At 37.9% G+C, this 20,926-nt stretch overlaps 1 protein-coding gene across 1 annotated transcript in view; it reads left to right on the top strand.

Moving 5' to 3' along the window:
- The window catches only part of LOC132824294 (serine/threonine-protein kinase BRSK2-like), a 946,497-nt gene that overhangs the window by 859,914 nt on the left and 65,657 nt on the right, over positions 1 to 20,926 (top strand). Inside the window, 2 exon segments of the mRNA XM_060838637.1 lie at positions 70 to 118; positions 7,664 to 7,787. Coding sequence (XP_060694620.1) covers positions 70 to 118; positions 7,664 to 7,787 — 173 coding nt within the window.

The following is a 20,926-nucleotide window of genomic DNA, read 5'->3' as shown; positions in this document are numbered from 1 at the left end:
GTAAGAGCCACCAAAACGCCAGTGATTCCGTTTTTAACTTAAACATGTTTTTCTGATCTCCTCATACAGTACCTACGCCAGAAGAGATGTCAAGTCTAACTCCAGAGTCTTCCCCAGAGTAAGTAAATGTTTATTTCTTATGAGTGCAAACATGTAACCAGGAAATTTCACTGCTTGTACATCTGACTGTCCAGTTTTAGGTGAGATAGAGCCCATTGTTGAACAGACTGGACATCAAAATCGAGAGCTTACTTGCAACCTAACATCTCAACAGCAATTTTTGTCTTTTAAGTACATGTAATAGCATTTTCTGTCAATGAATTTGTGAGAAAGCTAAACTTTGAATTCTTCCAGGTTCCCAGAAACAACACAGTAAACTGAAGAGTCAAGCTGGCAGTCACTATATCTTAATATTTCATGACTGACAGCACAGCTGGCTGTTCATAGACTGTTCAGTGTAAGAGGAAACATTCTTCCTTTCAAGGCTATGTGCTTTTTGTCTGCCTCTCTTTCCAGAATAACTCAACAAAGTCCAACGTTTTCTCACATGTCAACCATGGTTCAGTTGGTGGTACTTTCGATTCTGAAGTCATAAGCTTGTGGATTAAAATCTGACTTCAATGGTTTGAGCACCAAAATGTCATTGAGAGAATGCTTCACTGACTGGTGTACTAGCTTTCAGATGTGATGTTAAATATAGGCTTTATCTGACCTTTGAAGGGAATGGTACAAGATCCCATTCCACTATCCAGGCGAAAGATGAGTTATCCTCCATGTTTTGACCAATATTTGTCTCTTAATCAATGTCAGGGGAAACCATTTACATGATGAAAATCACATTGCTGTTAGTGGAAGCTGTAAATTAGTTGTGTGTTTCCTACCTTGCAACAGCGACTGTGTTTCTTGGGCTATAAGCATTTAGGGGTGTTACATAAATCCCCATATAAATGCAAAGCTTGCCTTTTTTTTAAACCAGTGACTACCATGATGATGGCTGAGCATTAGTCTATTTTTGTCTACTATTCTTATGTTCCTATGGTTAACACACTTGAAATAGCGTAGACAAATTCATGAATCCTGTTTAGTTTGCAAATTAATATTTCACGTGCTTTACAAATTACTCTATTGCTGTTCCTAATGATTCTTTCATCTGTTTTAAATATTTATCTATGTACAATAAAATTAGTCATTTTGTGATAGAACTGTGCTGTGTTGGAATTATAAATCCACAAGATTTACTCAGGAAATACAGTGTATCATTGCCATTCTGTAGGATAATGGCTGTCCTTATCAGATTATTTCTCACTGTATATTGCATGTTCAAACAAAATTCAACAGCCAATCTCTCGTCTCACCATGAAGCATGTTACAGTTTTCCTTGCACTTAATTTTAGTTCTGAGTTCATGTCATCTACAAACTTTGCAATGATGCTTTGTATACCTCAATCCAAATATGTATCAATAAATTGCATCTATCCTGACATCAACCCACTGAAAGTCAACCTTAAAACAAAACACGGATAGAAAATCAAAATAAAAGACTGAGAATCTGCAGTACTTCCTAGGTGAGGTAGCCTCTGTGGAGTCAAATTAACGTATCATTAAATTAACTATTCTAATGAAGGGTCCTTACCTGAAATATCAAAATGCTTGCTATCTGTAGAGATGCCACACGATCTTTGAGCATTTCTAGCATTTTCTTTTCTCTTATAAAATGATCAATCCACGTACAATTTCACATGCAAAAGTCATGTGGGATTGTGCATCAGGAGGTACTAGAATAAGTTTAGCAAAAAAGGAGGGAAAAGAGGCATAGCCTTAAAAGTCTTCTGTCTCCTAATAATTGTGGAAGAAAGATACTTGTGCTCTGTGAGCCCATTTATGCATCAGGGGAACCGGAGTAGATCATTGAACGTCTTCAGCCTGTCCATGTTTAAATCCTATTTAACCTAGCAGTAGAAAAAGTATTTGGTTAGCTGATCAATTACATTCAAAATTGTAGGAACTTCAATTAATTCACCCCTTTCATCTTTTAGATTCCAGGGAATACAAATCTAGTTTGTGTTACCTCTCTTCCAGTTTTTGCCTTTTGACTCTGGTAACATTCTGCTGATTCTGCGTGGCACCCTGTTTTATGGTCAATACTGAATATTTTTCTAAAGTGTGGTGCCTGGAATTGAACATTGTCATTTCAGATGTGGACTTTGTAGAGCTGTGACAGAACATCTTCCTCGTTATATTCTACTCCTCTAGTTATAAAGACATTCCATTGGCCTTTTCTTTAAGCTGTCTACTTAATTTTAGTGATCAACGTACACTGATCCCTACATCTCGTCAGAGCTCCACTGTTGCTAGTTTTTGACCAAAAGGTAATAGACTAGTTCTTTTTCTGTGTGATGATTTACTACTTTCCTACTTGGTGTGACAAATCCATACTGTGCTCATGTAACACAACTATAGAAATATGTTTGTCCTTCCATGAGCATTTAGCCATTCAACACAATAATCAGCACAGAAGGAACTCATTTCGATCGATCACATCCGCCAATTCTTACAAAGAGTAATTCAGTTAGTCCCATTCCTTGAGTCTTTCCTCAATATTCTTGCAATGTTTCTCCTTTAAATGTTTTAAATTTCTCTTTGAAGGCAGTTATTAAATCTGTGCCACCCTTATCAGCCACAGCGTTTCACATTGTAACCATTTTTTTGCATGAATAATTTATTTTCATGTTATCTCGGTTCTTTTGCCAATGTTGCCAAATCTGTGCTGTCTGATTTTCGAGCTTTCAGCCATGGGAAAGCTTCTCTTAATTTACTTTATCTAAACTGTTCATAATGTTAAATACCTGCATCAAATTTCTTCCTAGCCTTCTGTAACTTGAGAATGATGTCACCCTTCAATCCATCCACAAAACTATAGTTTACTCACCATTGGAACCCTTGCCATAAATCCCTACCATACAATTCACCATGCCTTTGCACCCTTCCTAAAGTACGATGCCTAGCATTGAACTTGGTATCCTAACTGGGATTGAGCTAACATTTTATAAAGGCTCATCATACATTGTTTGGTACTCTACTGCATCCCATATGCTTCAATTGCTTTGTGAACTTGTCAACTTTAAAGATCCATGCACAAGTGCCCCCACCTCTCTACAGCCCTACAAAATTATTCAATTTAGCAATGTTGTGTCTCTTCTTACTACCAATTATATCAGCTCATACTTTGTTGCGCTGAATTTCATTGGTCATATTTTCACCGATTTCATTAGCAAGTCTGCAGACATATGATATTGATTACTGCAACCCTCAATATTTAATCCATCTCTTAGCCTCAGGCCACCTGTGATTTTGTGTGTCAAAACAGTTGTGGCCAAAGTACTGATTCTAAGGAAATATCACTCTATGTCGCTGTCAGATCCAAACAAAAACCATTCACTTTCTGTTTTTAATCCCTTAACCAGTTTTGATGCTACTATGCTTTTGTCAACAAGCCTATGAGAAGGTAATTTATTAACTGCTTTTTGAAGGTCTATACACACAACATGGGCACGAATCCCTGGAGTGTTACAATTCCAGATGTGATTCCCCCAAATGGTTATGTTCCTTGGTTAGGAGGGATGATCTGGCTCCCCTTCTCAACCCCTTCTTCAGTGGTCACAACAAGGTTAATTTAGAAAAGGATCTTTTTCCTCTGGAAAAACTTTTCCCGGCCCCAATACAATTGTTCTGAAAGGAGACAATTTAATAAGGCTTCCTTAAATGAAGGAAGAGTGAGTTTAGTAGCTACTAAAACATAAGAAAAGTTAATCAAAGATGACGTATATGCACAGCGATTATAAGTGAAAACTGAGTCCAAAAAGTAAATAAAAGAACATTCGAATCAATTTTTTGCTTGACTCTCATGAATAGGTTGTGAAATGTTGTTGCTGTCAAGGTTGGTTCCTCAAGCTGTTAAGTATAACAGTGCGATATAACAACTCCCGTGGCTCTTAGACAAATCCACAACCACTATCATATTAAAGGACAAGGGCAACAGTTGCAAGTTCTCTTCCAAACCATACACCAACCTGACTTGGAACTAAACTGCTGTTCTTTCAATGATGCTGGGTTAAAAAAATTTGAATTTCCACCCAAACAGTATTGTGAGTGGAGCTCAAGAAGGCAGCTTACTAGATCTTCTCAAGGGCACTTAGGGATGAACAATAAATGCTAGGCCAGCCAGAAACACCCACAATCCCTGATTCAATAAAAAAAAGTTGTGCTTTCATAAAACTGTTCAGTATAATTGTATTCTAACTTGCGTCAGACTGTTCATCAAGCCTACTCAATTGAGTCATATAGTCTATGAATATTTTAAGACTTATTTTTCCTTTATTGAAGTGGAGTAGCTGTGTCTAAAAATAATGCTGCTGACTTCATAAGTGGGGGTGCGGAAGAAAGAGAGTGCGGATGTGTATAATTTATTTAACACTCGTAGTTTTGATTTCATTTTAATTTTTCATCTAGTAAGTATTTACAGCACCGAAAATTCTGTTCCATTGAAGTATTTTTTTCTTTAATGTGTATCAAACAGTTGCAACACAAAGGTGGAATAATAAATCTTGTCCAAAATTAAATCTCCATATGCTTGATATCATATGCTGTAAATATATCAGCAACTAAATTTATTATCCAAATTGGCAATGCTGTTGTTCAATCAGCTCTCTGGCTACATTTTCAACAAAAATAAGCCAGGGATGTTTAGGCTAATTAGAGATGCTGGGGCATAGGAATAATGCAGTTCTTAATTTACGACAATCAGTGCACAGTCCACTGTATGCCTAGTAAGCTCACATTACATTCAGACTTCTAACTGAACATTAGAAAAACAAAGTTTAAAATTCAGAAATTTCAACATCATAAAGTTTCTCTTTGATGTGACTTTATTTTTATATGACAGAATTATATTCAACAATTGGAAAATTGTAAATTGTCTTTATCTTAACATGTTGAATCCAGATTCATAAACCTATGCTTTCATTTTTTTCTGCTTAATGAAATTGAAATTGGCTTATTAAGAACTAAATGTAAGGATTTGGACTCTATGCTAAGACATTTATTGTTAGGAAACAACCTTATGGTAAAAAGGACAATCTCAAATTTAAAAGGCAAACTAACAAGGTTTCTTGGGTGAAAAAAAATTAGGGCTTAACATTCTACCAGTCAAGGCCATGGTGTGATTCACAGGCTCAGGACTTTCTGATATATCTTTCCAGGCTTCCTGGGACGAATGGGTCTTCTCTTCATGGTTCCTTGAACACAAACTCTTGATTCATGACATTCTTCAGGATTTTGACACAGTAAACCTAACTTTGATATTGATATAAAATCTCGATGCAGCTTTAAAATTTCATCTCTAATTTCCCCATCTCCTTTCACTGTTGTAGCAGCACACTTCATAGTTCCTTGCTGAGTGTTGCTCTCCCTTTCTGTTGAAAGCAACTTTCTAACAAAGTTTGCTCACTTTCTCTTAAGGTAAGTATTTTTAATTTAATGCTGGATTCTCATGCTTATCTAGGATTCTTGTGAAAAATCCTGCAACCTCCTTTTTTTTAAAGCTTCACTCATGAGGCTTAGACATCGCTGGCTGGCCAACATTTATTGCACCATTCCCAATTGCCTTGAGAACGTGGTGGTCAGCTGCCACCTTGAATGACTGTAGTCCACGTCCTATAGGTTGATCCACAATGCCCTTAGGGAGAGAATCTCAGGACTTTGACCAGTGACTGTGAAGGAATTGTGATATATTTCCAAGTCAGGGAGGTGAGTGGCTTGGAGGGGAACTTCAAGGTGCTGGTGTTCCCATGTATCTGCTTATCCTTCTAGATGGAAGTGGCTGTGAGTTTGGAGGGTGCTATCTAAATATCTTGATGGATTTCTGCAGTGCATCTTATAGGTAGTACACAGTGCTGCTACTGAGCCATCAGTGGTGGAGGGAGTGGATGCATGTTGATGTAATGCCAATGCCATTTAACCGTTAGACTTTGTCCTCGATGATATCAAGCTTCTTGAGTGTTCTTAGAGCTGCACACATCCAGGGAAGTAGAGAGTATTCCATCACATTCCTAACTTGTGCCTGATAATTGGTGAACAGATTCTGAGGAAGTGGATTTTTCGCTGCAGTACTCCTAGCCTCTGACCTGCTCTTGTAGCCATTGTGTTTATGTGGCAAGTCCAGTTGAAGTTCTGGTCAATAGTAACCCCAAGAATTTTGATAGTGGCAGAGTTTCATTGATGACAGCACCATTGACTGTCAGAGAAAGGTGTTTAGATCGTTTCTTATTGGGGATGTTCATTCCCTGGCATTTGTGTGATGTGAATGTTACTCACAACTTGGCAGCCCAAGCGTGGATATTGTCAACATGTTGTTTCATTTGAACATGGACTGCTTCAGCATCTGAGAACTTGTGAATGGTGCTGAACACTGTGCAATCATCGACAAACATCTCCACTTCTGAATTTACGATGGAGGGTAGATAGTTGATGAAGCAACTCAAGATAGTTGGGCCTAGGACACAACTGTATCATTGTAGGCATCTCTGAGCTGTTACAGCAAACCTAAACCTACAACAATTACTTATCAACTAGCAATGTCTCATGCAAGTGCCAACTCCCTTCTAAGTGCTAACTACTAACTTATAGCAGGTATCCTGAAACAAATGTTAACCTCTGAAAAATGCAGAGATCCCTGCAATCACCATACTTACATGCCATTTGCAGTCAGCACTTACAACATTCAGCACATTTGAGCATCTATGTCATAAAAATTCATGATTTTTACTCAAATCATATCAATTATTGACCAATATGAAGAGTGCACACCACTTCCCTGAGCTAATCCTAAATTTTCATCTCTAATTCTTGACCTGTAGGAAGAGTGCTAGTGGCTTCCCTATTACAATCTCTAACTTTAGCTTGTACCCTTGACATATTATTCTTCTTCTCAGGCCATTCTTCTTGCCAATCAGTATCCCAGTTTTGGCTTCAGATTGCTGCAGCTTAAATGCAAAATGTGTTCCAGGTACTACATTCATTTATTCTTGAGTTCTTGCCCTCCTTAAAATTAAATTGCACTATTTGACACTTGAAGAAATAGTAAAATCACGACAATACAAACAAATTGAGGCTTTCTACTCTCCTTAAACATAGCAGAATTTGATCACTCACCATTAACATGTAGTGTACATCCTTCAGTTTGGTAACCAAAGCAATTTGAGGCAAGGAGGTGTAAGCATATACCTGCTGATTGATTACCTGCTTAACGGAGGGATCTTCCACAAATGGATAGTTGGGAATGGTATCTCTCACAACACAATATTAAGTTTCGGAAATTCCCAGTGAGTGTAGAATTATAATAAAACTATTAACGTCTGAATTAGGAATCTGGAGTTACTCCACTTTATTTCAATGTGAAAATTAAATGTACAAAGTGAACAACTGACAGTTCTGCTAATCTGTTCCAATGACTCATAGTTCCAATGAGTTGCTTACAAGAGATGTGTTCGCATTTCTTGTTGTCGTATCAAAATACTGTATCCCAATGGAAAAGCCAGATGGACATACAAGAGAATGATTTTTTTTAATCCGTGGGTGATCAGAATTTTTGTTTTGTTTTATTTAGGCTTGCCAAAAAGTCATGGTTTGGTAACTTCATCAACTTGGACAAAGAGGAGCAGATATTTGTCGTCATCAAGGACAAACCATTGAGTTCCATCAAAGCAGACATTGTCCATGCCTTCCTTTCTGTAAGTATAATTTTATGCTAAATGTACAGCTGGATTTCAGAAAAAAGATTTTCATCTTTTTGTCTGTGATTAGAATGAGATTCTGCCCTGGCAATGTTATCAAATTTAACTTTAATGATTTTAGATTGTTTAATTTTCCAACTGGTACAGTATGATTGAAATCTGGAAAAAGATACCTACACAAAAAAAGTCCATCTACTTACAATGTAAGATATGAAAAATTAATTTATAGTGTTAGTGCTGAATCTTACATTCAGTGTGATTGTATGTAAAATGTAACTCTTACAACGGCACTGCCATCTAAAGCAGATATTTATTGAGAAACTATGTATTGTTCGACCGCTATTTGACTGCTATTTCATTGTGGGCACGATGTGAGTATAAGCCTGTAGCTCCCCCATGGTAGGTGTAGAATTGTGGAGCATATGTATTCCCAAAGAGGAGGAAAGCTGAAATGACAGGGGCAGTAGCTTTTAAAATTATTTCACAAAAAATGGTCAGGCACATTTTTTGACACCTTCAAAACTGGGAAGACCTAGCAATCAGTGGGAGGTAATAACATTGTGCAAAATCAGAGCAGAACAGTTTTCTTTTGGTTTTGCCAAGAAAGTTTATTACTTCGTCTATTAAAAAATAAACTATAAATAACAAATATTTTTTGAAATGCATATCTCTGCTATTCAACACTTCAGTTTTTGATAAATTTGTTTGCATTGGTGATTTCTGAATAATGGAGTGCAGATCCAGGCTACTGTGGCTTGAACTTAGATTTTAGCCCGCCCCATACATTATGAGAGGTGAGCCAGTTGAGCAGTTAGAATCAGGGAAATTCACTTCCACCAAGCCTGATTCATCGCTGTTTTCCAAAGCAACTGACTAGATTTGGAATGCACCTCTTGGCTCTCAGCTGATGCTGCAGAAATATATTCAAATCAAGGTCTAAAATTGTAGTTAAGAGCCCAAAACACTTTTAAGTTTGCAAAATATAAGTCTATCAGTGACCAATAATTCAGAAATACTGACGTGAATACTCAGAAACTGACGTAGCTTGCAGGAACATTTAAAAGTTCACTTGAATCCAGTAAGGTAGATGAATAGAATCTCTTTTTTCTCCTTAATATTGTGTCAAAGCATGTCTTTACATGGAGGTTGCTTCATGTTCATTTGTTTGACTTACTCATCCTTGAATAAGCAATTTAAAGCTTCTCTTGGGTGCCATTTTTGCTATCCACAGCAAAGTGAGTAGATATTATATCTACGTTTCTAGGGAAATTAATAATAAATCAAGGACTGGAACTCATTAAAGCAAATGTAAACAAGAAAGCAGTATTTGAAAACGCAATACCACTAATGACTGAGAAATCATAGGAACAGAAATGAGTCATTTTGTTCATTGAACCTGTCACCAGGCTAGGGGTTTAAAGGATATAAGTGATGAAATTCAAAATGCACAAACCACAATCTTCCAAAGTACTCTTGATTAAGAAATTGTCCTTTTAGATTAGAAAACTGCAAATGTAACCTTTATTTAAGTAAGGTGTAAAAGAAAAGCAAGGAAATTGTACATTTGCTCGTGCAATATTTATTGTGGGGATGCAATTTGAGTCTATAATACAGAAGAGAGTAAGAAGAGCATTTAAGATAAATTTAAGTTGATTAGTCAATGTGAATTTGTGGAGGTAAAGTCATTTCTAATAAAGGTAGCTCAATTTTTTGAGTAAATTACTAAATTAGTAGACGGACTGCCCATGGATATAGTTTAAATGCACTTTCAGAAGACATTCATTAAGGTTCAATGTCAAAGTCTTAGCTCAAATTAATGTTATACTGTGTCAAAACCCAGGCAGCATATGTGCTTCCAGAGGGTTTACTCCTGCTCTTTTCTCACCCTAGAAATTTGCAATCTTAGAACTGCCTTTCACAGTGAGGTTTCTTTTCCTCCGGACTCTTTTTCTCGCCCAAGCTATGTGACACTTCTTGTGTTTTTGTTTTAAACTCATTTTGAATTTTATCTTTTCCATTTGGCAAAGATTCTTTGTTAAATGAAAACTTGAATTGAGACTTGGTTCAGCAACTACACTATAAGCTTTCTGTTCACCCATTTATTTAAACTTTCCTTTGGACAGATCATGTTACCTGACTACACTCTCTGAAAGATTCTAACCTTGTCTTTTTCCTCCCTTGATGCCTTTGCTCTTTGATCCTCTCAGTCAGATTTTACAAGCTCCATTTGTTGTACTTTTTCCAGTTTTCTTCCCCACTTCTCTGTTTATCGTTGCTTTCTAGTCTGAACTTTTCCATTTTCATTCTCTTTCTGTCTCAAGTTGCTTCATCTGTGGTTAATTCCCAGCAACTCAATCTGTGTTTTGGCTTTTTAGCCCCTGCTTTTATCTGTTAACTTCAACTCTCCTGCTAATTCTATTAACCTAATCTTGATTAGCCCATAAGTACAACAAATAGTTGCAGACACTGAAAGTCTGAAACAGAAACAAAAATTGCTGGAGAAACTCAGCCATTCCATGGAAAGGAAACAGTCTTAACTTTCCAAGTTCAGTTGCCCCTAATTGTTATAATTTCTGGAGAAAGTATGGGCGTGTTTGTTTTACAAATCCCAACACCCAGGTATTTAATAAAACAGTGAAGCGATAATGTTCAAGGTTTAAACAAAAGGATTTGAGTGCAGTTACCAAAGAATAGGTACATTAATAGGTACATTAAGGATAATTTTAATAAGTACTATTATTGTATATTTGAAATTGAATGTCTTAATTCAACTTTCCTTTTAAAATAATTTGATTTGCCTTCGAAAATTCACATCTGAAATTATCTAAAATTGGAAGATTAACTATTTAGTCTGAGCACTGTTTCAACAATTCATTTATGGGCTGAGATTTCTTGGGCCTTATGTTTATTTCTGACAAGTTTGTCCCTTCAAATCTCCTCCAGTTGTCCTCTGGTTGCAAATTTCCCATTCAATATAATCATTTCTAGCATCTGAAGCAGAGCCACCTAATATTAAAGCTCTCCTGGTTCTAATATTCTTTAACTCTGGAGTTTTTCATCTTTTTCTAGATTAACTATACCAGAAGTTAACCCACATTTAACCAACATTCAGAAGTTCAACCAGATTCTGCTGAAAGAGATGTTTCTTTAACTCTAACCTGTCCTAAACTCTAAATTTAATATGCAGGAAGAGAGAACCAAGCCAGGAAACGCCTCACCTTATAATTAACCAGTTGGTCTTTCTTTCCTATTGTACAGCTGTCAGGCAATCTTGTCACTTGACCATTAGCAGAAATCAAGTCTGAGAGAAACTGAGGACCGTCATCTCAAGATAAAACATTGTCATTTTCTTCCCAAAAGCACATAAACAATCACATCTTCAATGCCAGTGCTATGAGCTTTTCTCTTTCCAGTTGTATGTGCCTTTATCTCTTTTGTCTTGTTTTACTTTCTTTTTTGAAATGAAATTGAATTTTTTTTTAAAAATCAGTTTTTTTTCTCCTCTCTGAAATCTGATTAGTTCTATTTGATCACCAACAGCATTTCTCCCTTAAGCTTCAGATGATGAGCCAACAATCTCTGTTACCATTATCTCCAATTTTATAATTTATTCTTCCATAATCTTCAAATCACCTTTTGTCTCAAACCACCAAAAAGCAAGTTCAATCTCCAAAATGGCTGTGCCTTGTAGGTACTGATGTTGATTTGCTACAAATAAATAAGAAATGTTTAAATTCTAGAAGATTCCAATGAATCTGTTTTACATTGCAAAGTTTGGTTCTAATCCTATAGCCATGGACAGGGTTAGGAACAGACAGTGTGGGAAGGTACTTAATTGGGAAGGGGAAATTATACTGCTATTAGGCAGGAGCTATGGAGTATAAATTGGAAAAAAATTGTTCTATGGTAAATGCACAATAGAAATGTGGAGGCTGTTTAAGCAGCACTTGTTGCGGGTGTTGAATAACTTTGTCCCACTGAGACAGGCAAGGAATGAGAAGGGGAAGGAGCCTTAGATGACGAGAGAAGAGGAGCTTCTCATCAAGAGGAAGAAGGAAGCTTACTTAACGTTGAGGAAGCAAGGACCTGGCACAGCTTAAAAGGATTACAGGATAGCTAGAAAATAATTCAAAAATGGACTGAGGAGACGTAGGAGAGGGCATGAAAATGCCTTGGCGGGTATGATTAGGGAAAACCCAAAGATGTTCTTCACTTACATGAAGAATAAGAGAATGATCAGAGAGAGGGTAAAGCCAATCAGGAAGGGAACTTGCACCTGGAGTCTGAAGAGGTAGAGGAGGCCCTAAATGAATTTTTGGCTTCGGTATTCACTAGCTAGAGGGACCTTGTTGATAATGAGAACAGCGTGGACCAGGTTAATCAGCTTGAACAGATTGATATTAAGAAAGTGGATATGCTGGAAATTCTAGGAAGCATCAAGATAGAGAAATCCCCAGGGCCAGACTAGATATACACAAGGTTACTACGGGAAGTGAGGAATGAGATTGCTGTGCCTCTGGCGATGATCTTTGCGTCCTCACTCTGCACAGAAGTAGTACCGGATGATCGGAGGGAGGCGAATATTGTTCCTCTGTTCAAGAAAGGGAATTGGTAAATCCCTGAGAATGACAGACCAGTCAGTCTTCTGCTTGTGGTAAGCAAGGTACTGGAAACGATTCTGAGAGATAGAATTTATGACTATTTGGAAAAATGTAGTTTGACGAAAAATAGTTAGCATGGCTTTCAGAGGGGCAGATCATGCCTCACAAGCCTTATTGAGTTCCTTGAGGATGTGACAAGACAAACTGATGAAGGTTGAGCAGTGGATGTGGTATATTTGGATTTCAGTAAGGCGTTTGATAAAAATCCCCACTATAGGCTCATTCAGAAATTTGGCTGTCTGGATAGAGAATTGGCTGACTGAAAGAAGACGGCAAGTGGTAGTGGATGGAAAGTATTCCGCCTGGAGGTTGGTGGCCAATGGTATCCCACAGGGATCTGTTCTTGGACCTCTGCTCTTTGTAGTTTTTATAAATGACTTGGATGAAGAAGTGAAGGGAGAAGTTAGTCAATGACACAGAAGTTGGTGCTGTTGTAGATAGTATCAAGGGCTGTTGCAGGCTACAACAAGACATTGATAGGATGCAGAGCTGGGGTGAGAAGTGGCAGATGGAATTCAACCTGGATAAGTGCGAAGTGACTAATTTTGAAAGTTAGAATTTAAATGCTGAATACAGTGTTAAAGACAAGACTTTTTGCAGTGTAGAAGAACAGCGGAATCTTGGGGTCCACGAACATAGTTGCCACCCAAGTTGATAGGGTTGTTAAGAAGGGATATGGTATTTTAACATTCATTACCAGGGGGGTTGAGTTTAAGAGCCATGAGGTTTTGCTGCAGCTCTATAAAACCCTGGTTAGACCACACCTGGAATATTGTGACCATCTGGTCGCCTCACTGTAGGAAGGATGTAGATGTTTTAGAGTTGGTGCAAAGGAGATTTACCCTGCTTCGATTGGAGGGCTTGTCTCATGAAGAGAGGTTGAGTGAGCTCAGGCTTTTCACACTGGAGAGAAGAAGGAAGTGAGGTAAATTAATAGAGGTGTACAAGGTAATGGGAGGCATTGATCGAGTAGATAGCCAGAGACCTTTGGTCAGGGCAGAAATGGCTGTTGTGAGAGGTCCTAACTTTAAGGTGATTGGAGGAAGGTATAGGGGAAATGTCAGAGGTAGGCTTTTTTATGCAGAGAGTGGTGGGTGCGTGGAATGCACTGCCAGCAGTGGTAGTAGAGTCAGAGACATTTAAGCGACGGTTGGACAAGTACATCGATGGCAGTAAATTGAGGGGTGCGTAGGTTAGGTTGATCTTAGTTTAAAATTAAATGCTCAGCACAACATCATGGACCAAAAGGCCTGTACTGTTCTGTGAACCCCAATTTTGTTATTTATTTTATTCACTCATGGGACATGGCATTGCAGGCTAGCCAGCATTTATTGCCCGTCCCTAGTTGACCTTGAGAAGTGGTGGTTAGCTGCCTTCTTGAACTGCTGAAGTTCATGTGTCCTAGGTTAATGATTGATACACTTGAGTGGTTTTCAAGGCCATTTTAGAGGGCAGTTGAGAGTAATCGCATTACTGTGGGTCTGGTGTCACACATTAGCCAGATCAGGTGAGGATGGGCAGATTTTCTTCCCTGAAGGACATTAGTGAATGAAATGAGTTTTTCCAGCAATCAAATGGGTTTTTTTGGTCATTACTGGACTCTTAATTCCAGATTTTTTAAACTGAATTTTAATCTGTTGTGGCAGGATTTGAACCTGGGTCCTTCGTACATTAATTGAGTTTCTGGATTAATAGTCCAGTGATAATACCACTAGGCCCATTGCCCCCCCATTGTTATGATTCCCCATGCAGACCAGTCACCTGAAATCATTGATCTTTGCCAAGATCCCAATGGAAAAACTGACTAATAAGATTTCATTGTTATAATCTTTAACAGTCAAACCAAAGTAATTTAACAGGCACATTGTTGTCACTTTGAACTATAAATTGCACTTTACACCCAGTACAACAAATATATCTCTCATTGATGTACTGACAATCATCTTAGTCCATGTGGCGGTGGTTCGTTCAGTCACCATGTCCTTTTACTAAACGAAAACTGAAAGAACTGCAGATGCTGTAAATCAGAAACAAAAAATGAAATTACTGAAAAAGCTCAGCAGGACTGGCAACATCTGAAGAAGGGTACTCACCCTGAAATGCTAACTTTGATTTCTGTCCACAGATGCTGCCAGATGTATTGAGCTTTTCCAGCAATTTCTGTTTTTGTTCCGTTTACTGCACTGTTTTATTCAGATACATGTTAGCAATTTTCCTTCTTACGGAATTTGGCCACTTAGTTGCTTCTGGGAGCATTTATACTCAACCATGTCCATGGAACTCAGATTGTCACCAGAAGGCCAAACTCCAAAGCTCAGTTGTTTATATGCATAATGGAATGGTTTTCCCAAAATAACTGAAGTTGCCATAGTAACCTTATTTCACAATTCCTACTTCTAAACCCAATATCCATGTTTCATTTTTCCAGCTGTCTGTCTGCTCTCTCTCTCTACACACACACACACACACACACACACACACACACACACACACACACACACACACACACACACACACACACACACACACACACACACACACACACACACCCCTACCTCTTTTTGATGTCTTGCTGAAATCTGATCTCTGAGAATTCTTCACTTGTATCCGAAAACACATTCTCTGTTTCCTCAGCAATATGAGGTGCCAAAGTCAATTTCCCTGAAGTCTGCTGTCATTGCCACAAACCTACATTTATAACCCTGTTTTCCCAGAAACTAACTTTCAGTCAGGGACTGTCTCACAAAATGCAAGCTTTGAAAACAAGGATGGACAACGCAACTGTTCATATTGTCCACTTGATCTTCCAAATAGCAGATTTTATCTCATTAGTTAGCACCACTGGAAATAACTACATTACACAGATTACAGTGATTGAAGAAGGTGACTCTCTCACCTACAATCCTGTCAAGCAACTAAGACTGGGCAGGAAACACCTACATCCCGTGACCAAATGAGAAAACCCAGAAAGGGTACAATATCCTTTAAGATCTGCATTTCCACTTTACATCAGCCTCTCCCAATTTAGTAGGAAATGTAATAATTCCTTCACTAAAGGCAGCGTCTAGGTTGCATTCAAATGCGAGGAACTGGATAGAAGATCAATAGAAACCGAAAGAACAAAATAACATTTCTGGACCCGAAATGTTAACTCTGACTTTTCTCCACAGATGCTGCCAGACCTGCTGAGCTTTTCCAGCAGTTTCTGTTTTTGTTGTAAAAGATGAATAGGTTCATTTCATGCAAGATCCTTTTAGCAAGCAGAACATCATCTCATCGGTCTAGATTGAATTTGAATCCAACTTCATCAGGCAGTAGAACGCAATCTACCTTGTAACGTCACACTGTTTTTCTTGTGACTTAGTATTAGTCTCATTCACTGCTAGAAACAAGAGCAGAGATGTGATCACAATTTGATAGGTTGTCACGCTGAAGTGTGATACTACATTTCATCAAATTGAAATTATTGGAGGAGCTGTTGTTGCAGCTGCACCCACACAGTTGTTAAAGCTTTGATGAAATTTTCATTAAAATATGATTTTCATAAAAAAGCTGTAGCTCATAATTCATATCCCATTTCCCTGCCTGAAATACAAGCAAAATGTTGTTGAAAATTGTACATTTTCACTATCTTAAAATAAAAAGTTAAGTTGATGCGTTGATTGGAGCATTAGCTGGCTTGAAACATGTGTGTTTCTTTATGCCATTCTTGTTGACCAAGTTGCTCTATGTTTCCAATATTTTCTGTTATTGTTTTAAACCTGAAAGTATTTTACTGGAAGAGTTCAATGAGCATTCCTGATGGTGCTTCTTCACGGGTGACAAATGTCATCATAACTTCAGATCGAAACCACGGTCTGGAATATTAACATTTCAATATTACTTTAAAGACCATCAAACTGGAAGACTGATGTAAATTCACATGACAGCTGGCTGAAGTTTATCATCTTGATTCTGTTAATATTTCACCTCAGGGTATTTCCTCCTTTAGAAGTTTGATCAAAATGGACAGACAAATAAATGAGCTGCATAATTCAACTGAGGATTCTAATATCATTAGTAATATTTAATGCTTCAGTATGAAATTAACCTGGTTTCAATGATTATATATCCATCAGCCAAATTGTAAATTAGCAAGATAGTCTATTTGAGCCTTCACAGAGGTGGAATAGTTTGCTGTGAGCATCATCACTGTTAGAAGACACTGATTGCCATCAACTCCATCCCTCCACCCATGTCAGTCTTTTTCCAGTTTGGACATCTGCTACAAAGAGGCCTGTCTGTCTTCTTCACGAAGAGGTGTTTTCCTGAACTGCACCGTATCTCCTTACAACTCAGTCCATTCCAATTTTCAGAGACATTCATGAGAAAGCTGTCAATACTCTTGCGAGGGCAAACTGTGGAGTAGAGACAGTTATGATAGAGAAAGAAAGAAAAACATATGAGAAGTTGTTTCACTATAAACATCTACAACAAGAAGCATCATTTTAATCAAGAAGTTCAGAAATAACTGACAGTGAGACTTAGTTTAATTAATTCAACTTGGAAAATACAGCATGATACTCAAGAAAATGACGGAGTAAATTACTCCAGATGCTGGAATCTGTTCTGGAAACTGTACTGTCCAATGAAGAGCCATCCAGGTTCGAAACATTGGCTTGCTCTTGCTCTCTATAGGTAGTGCCTGGCCGACTGTGATTTCCAGCATTTATTTTTCACTTAAGAGAATGAAGTTCTGTTAAGTAGTTTGTTACATATCTCTCCATCCTAATTAAGTCCTCAGAAAAAAAATCATGGAGTGGATTTTGGAGCCTGCTCCCCAGTGGAAAATGTGGTGTAAGTCTCCCAAAAATGTTCAGAATGACAAGCTACCCTGCACCTGCTGTACTTATGGCCACATCAGTCTCTTTGTATGCTCGACTGATCAGCCACTGTGAACTCAAAATCTACCCCTCTGCCTTTACTGTCATAAATTTGAGAGATTTGTTTCAACTTCATTTCAATTTCCAAAAATTAATGCCTAGCTGCCTGTCATTGATTGCATTACAAATTACAAAGTTGACTTGGTGTATTCATTCTCTGTTTGAAAGCAAGCACTTTGAGGACTTCCAAATATAAAAGATTTCACATGTTTAACATGACCTGTCATTTTACAGGTTAAATCCTGTGATCTTTCTTTCTCTCAGGACTGCAACAGCAAGCATACATCAATATCTGACATAACGCATTTTACTTGCAGTCCACTGCAGTCAACAATATATTACATTCCAGTTAGCTCCAATCATTTCTTGACAAAGCAAAGAGCAATGAAGGAGTGTGAACTGAAAACTAGACTGATGGAAAAGGATATTTAAATGAATTATGGGAGCTCATGACTCTGGAGGTTGCTAAGGTTTTAACATTTTTTCTTTGAAAACAATCATTCATTGGGTAATTGACCTCAGGTAAACAATAATCTGAGTAGAAACTGAAAACCCAAAGTCATTCTACAGTCCATACTTAACATATCTGACCTTCTGTGAATTTGTTGATGCAACTTGCATAGATGAACATAGGTTAAAAAGTACGTCTGCAATATGTTCAGCTGCATTATTTAATTTCTGCATTATTTTATTAGTAAAAAGCAATATGGAACATGTTAAACTGCTTCTAGGCAGGAGTATTTTCAATTATAGTCATACAGCAAAGAAATAGACCTTTCGGTCCAACCAGTCAATGCTGACCATGCCTCCAAGCTAAACTAGACCCTTAGCCCATATCCCTCCAAACCTTTCCTATTTATAAGCTTACCCAAATGTCATTTAAATGTTATAACGGTACCTGCATCCAGCTTTGCTATGTTTATAGAGGAGGGCTATTTAAAATGTAAATACCCAGAAGATCAACCAATAGGTTGTTCTGGTGATTTCTAAATTTTTTTTTCCCTATAAATATTTGTCCTGTTATGAAGAGTCTTGCCAGTCAAGCTATGAGCAGTAGACATCGGAAGGATGGCAATTGCCAAGTGCTGTCTCAGCAGCCTCTGTGATGCAGGCCTAGGAAGACCTGCCAAGAAAACAATGTAAATGACACCTTTACCCAAAGCAGTGGCCTGCTTTTATAATGCAGAGAATCTGTCACTCTGAAGATGAACCCCAATTTTCTAAATCAAACATCCAAACTGTAATGGATAAAACTAATCTTGGACAGTTATGCAAAATGGGAGTAGGCATTCTGTGTACACATTATTTTCGACTGGGACAATACATCGAACAAGTGGCTGCCAATTTGTTGTTCCTTATTTTTCTGTACTGCCAGAAACTAATTTCAGCTGTTTTATAACCAAAACTTTAGCAACAGTTGGCATACAGGGCTCCATTTTTTAATCAAACAATTTTAACAATATCAGTAGTTAATCTATTGAGAATAGGGTCAGGTATCTAGATTAGAGTGGTGCTGGAAAAGCACAGGCTTCCTGATGAAGGGCTTTTGCCCGAAACATCGAATTTCCTGCTCCTCCGATGCTGCCTGACCTGCTGTGCTTTTCCAGGACCACCCTAATCTAGACTCTGATCTCCAGCATCTGCAGTCCTCACTATCACCTGTGCAAGAGTATGTTCAGAAAGCATCCAATCTACAATTATAAGAAGCAATATGGCAAAGTTGAAAAGAATAGAGCCTTTCCTTAAAAGCACTAATAGGTAATTGAGGTAAATTCTTCAAATCAATTGGTTCAGATGAGGTTATTGAACAGTTAGTAATACATGACTCAGCTAATGGTAGCAAGACTGGATATGTTTAAATGGTCAATAACAACAGAAAATGTTGAATATATTCACGAGGTCAGGTATCATCAGTGGAATAGGAACAGAGTTAACGTTTAGTTCAGTGACTTTTCATCTAGAGATTATCCCTCTAGAACTTCCAACCTCATAATTTCCAAACCCTTTTACTACCTTTCCAAGATCCATAAATAAGTCTTCCATGGTTGAGCTCTCATTCCAGCCTGTTCCTGCCCCATCAAACTCATTTCCATGGATTTCAACTCTATTCTTTTTCCTCTTGTCTCTTCCAACTATCTATGACTCTTCCATCAGTCAGTGAAATTTGCCAGTTTCCTGGTTCTAACCTTTTCTTCATTGCGAACTGTTTGAATGTTTCCGACTTCTTCTTTGGATTCGCTCCCAACCAGCACCCTTCTCCATCTGGTCGAATTTGTTCTTACATTGAATAATTCCTGAACTCCACCCATTTCTTCTAAATAAAATGGATTGCATTGAGTACAAACATGAATCTTAGCAGTGTTTGCCTTTTGTAAGAAATGTAAATGATTCTCTGTAGCAGTCCTATTCAGGCTATGTCCTCATCTCTTTTGCCATTATTTTGATGGCTATTTTAGTGTTTTTCCTGTTTTTTTTCCCTGAACTGGGCAGTTTCATCAAGTTTGATTTAAATTTCCACTCTTCTCTCAACTTCACATGGTCCATTATGGATGTTTCCCTTCCCTTCTCTTCCATGACATTTCTGTCTTCATTTTTGGAGGCAGGCTATCAAGCAATATTCAATGTAAACCCACTGATTTTCACAGCTACCTTTTTATACCTGCTTCCTATAAGAACTCTTCAATTATCCAGGTTTCTTCATCCCTGTTGCATCTATTCTGATGACACAGTCTTCAATGATATGTCCTTGTTTTTGTCAATTGGGGATTCCACACATTGTTGTATGATCGAATCCGCAACCATGTGCATCCCATTCTCTGACATCTGTTCAGATTCTTGTCCCTTCCTCCAAGAACCATGGTGAGCTTTCGTTTGTCCTCCCCTTTCAAGCCACTAGCCTTTTATTTTTAGACATTTCTACAAACTCCAGAGTGATGCCGCCATTAAACACATCTTCCACACTTCCCCTTTTAGGAATGTAAAGACTTGTTTTCTTGGCAATATCCTTGTCCACTCCTCAGTCACTCCCTATTGTTGTCCCCTTCCCATGCCAACTTTCAATGCAAACCAGATGTAACAACTGTTATTTTCCCTTCATTCATCCAAGACTCCATATACTCTTTCCAAGTGAAATACCAATTGATTCTTCCTGTCAGTTCAGTGCGCTGCACTCACTGTTCATGATATGTCTACCTCTACATTGAGTATATTAAGTACAGACTGGGTGACCACTTTTTGGAACTTGGCTCTCAACAGCCTACTGAATGCAGTTGATTTCAATTATTTTAGACAATTACCTCTACTCCCATTTCTTTAGTCCTTTTTGCTGGATGTGGTTTTCTTTCTTCTACTTTCAGACAATAACTGTGTATTATCCTGCCAATCACACCTCCTGTAGATACATCTTTAGTTTATTTAATTGTCATGTTACCAATCCCTTTGGGCCAACACAATCAGTTAAAATAAATGTCTTGCATAAAAGGTCATTGATCCAAAATATTAATTCTGCATTGTACTACACAGAAGCCACCAGTACAATATTTCCAGGAACTTC

Source organism: Hemiscyllium ocellatum, chromosome 18 (assembly GCF_020745735.1).
Source record: "Hemiscyllium ocellatum isolate sHemOce1 chromosome 18, sHemOce1.pat.X.cur, whole genome shotgun sequence".
Lineage (NCBI taxonomy): Eukaryota > Metazoa > Chordata > Chondrichthyes > Orectolobiformes > Hemiscylliidae > Hemiscyllium > Hemiscyllium ocellatum.
Note: the sequence above shows the minus strand (reverse complement) of the source record. Positions and strands in the feature narration are given on the sequence as shown.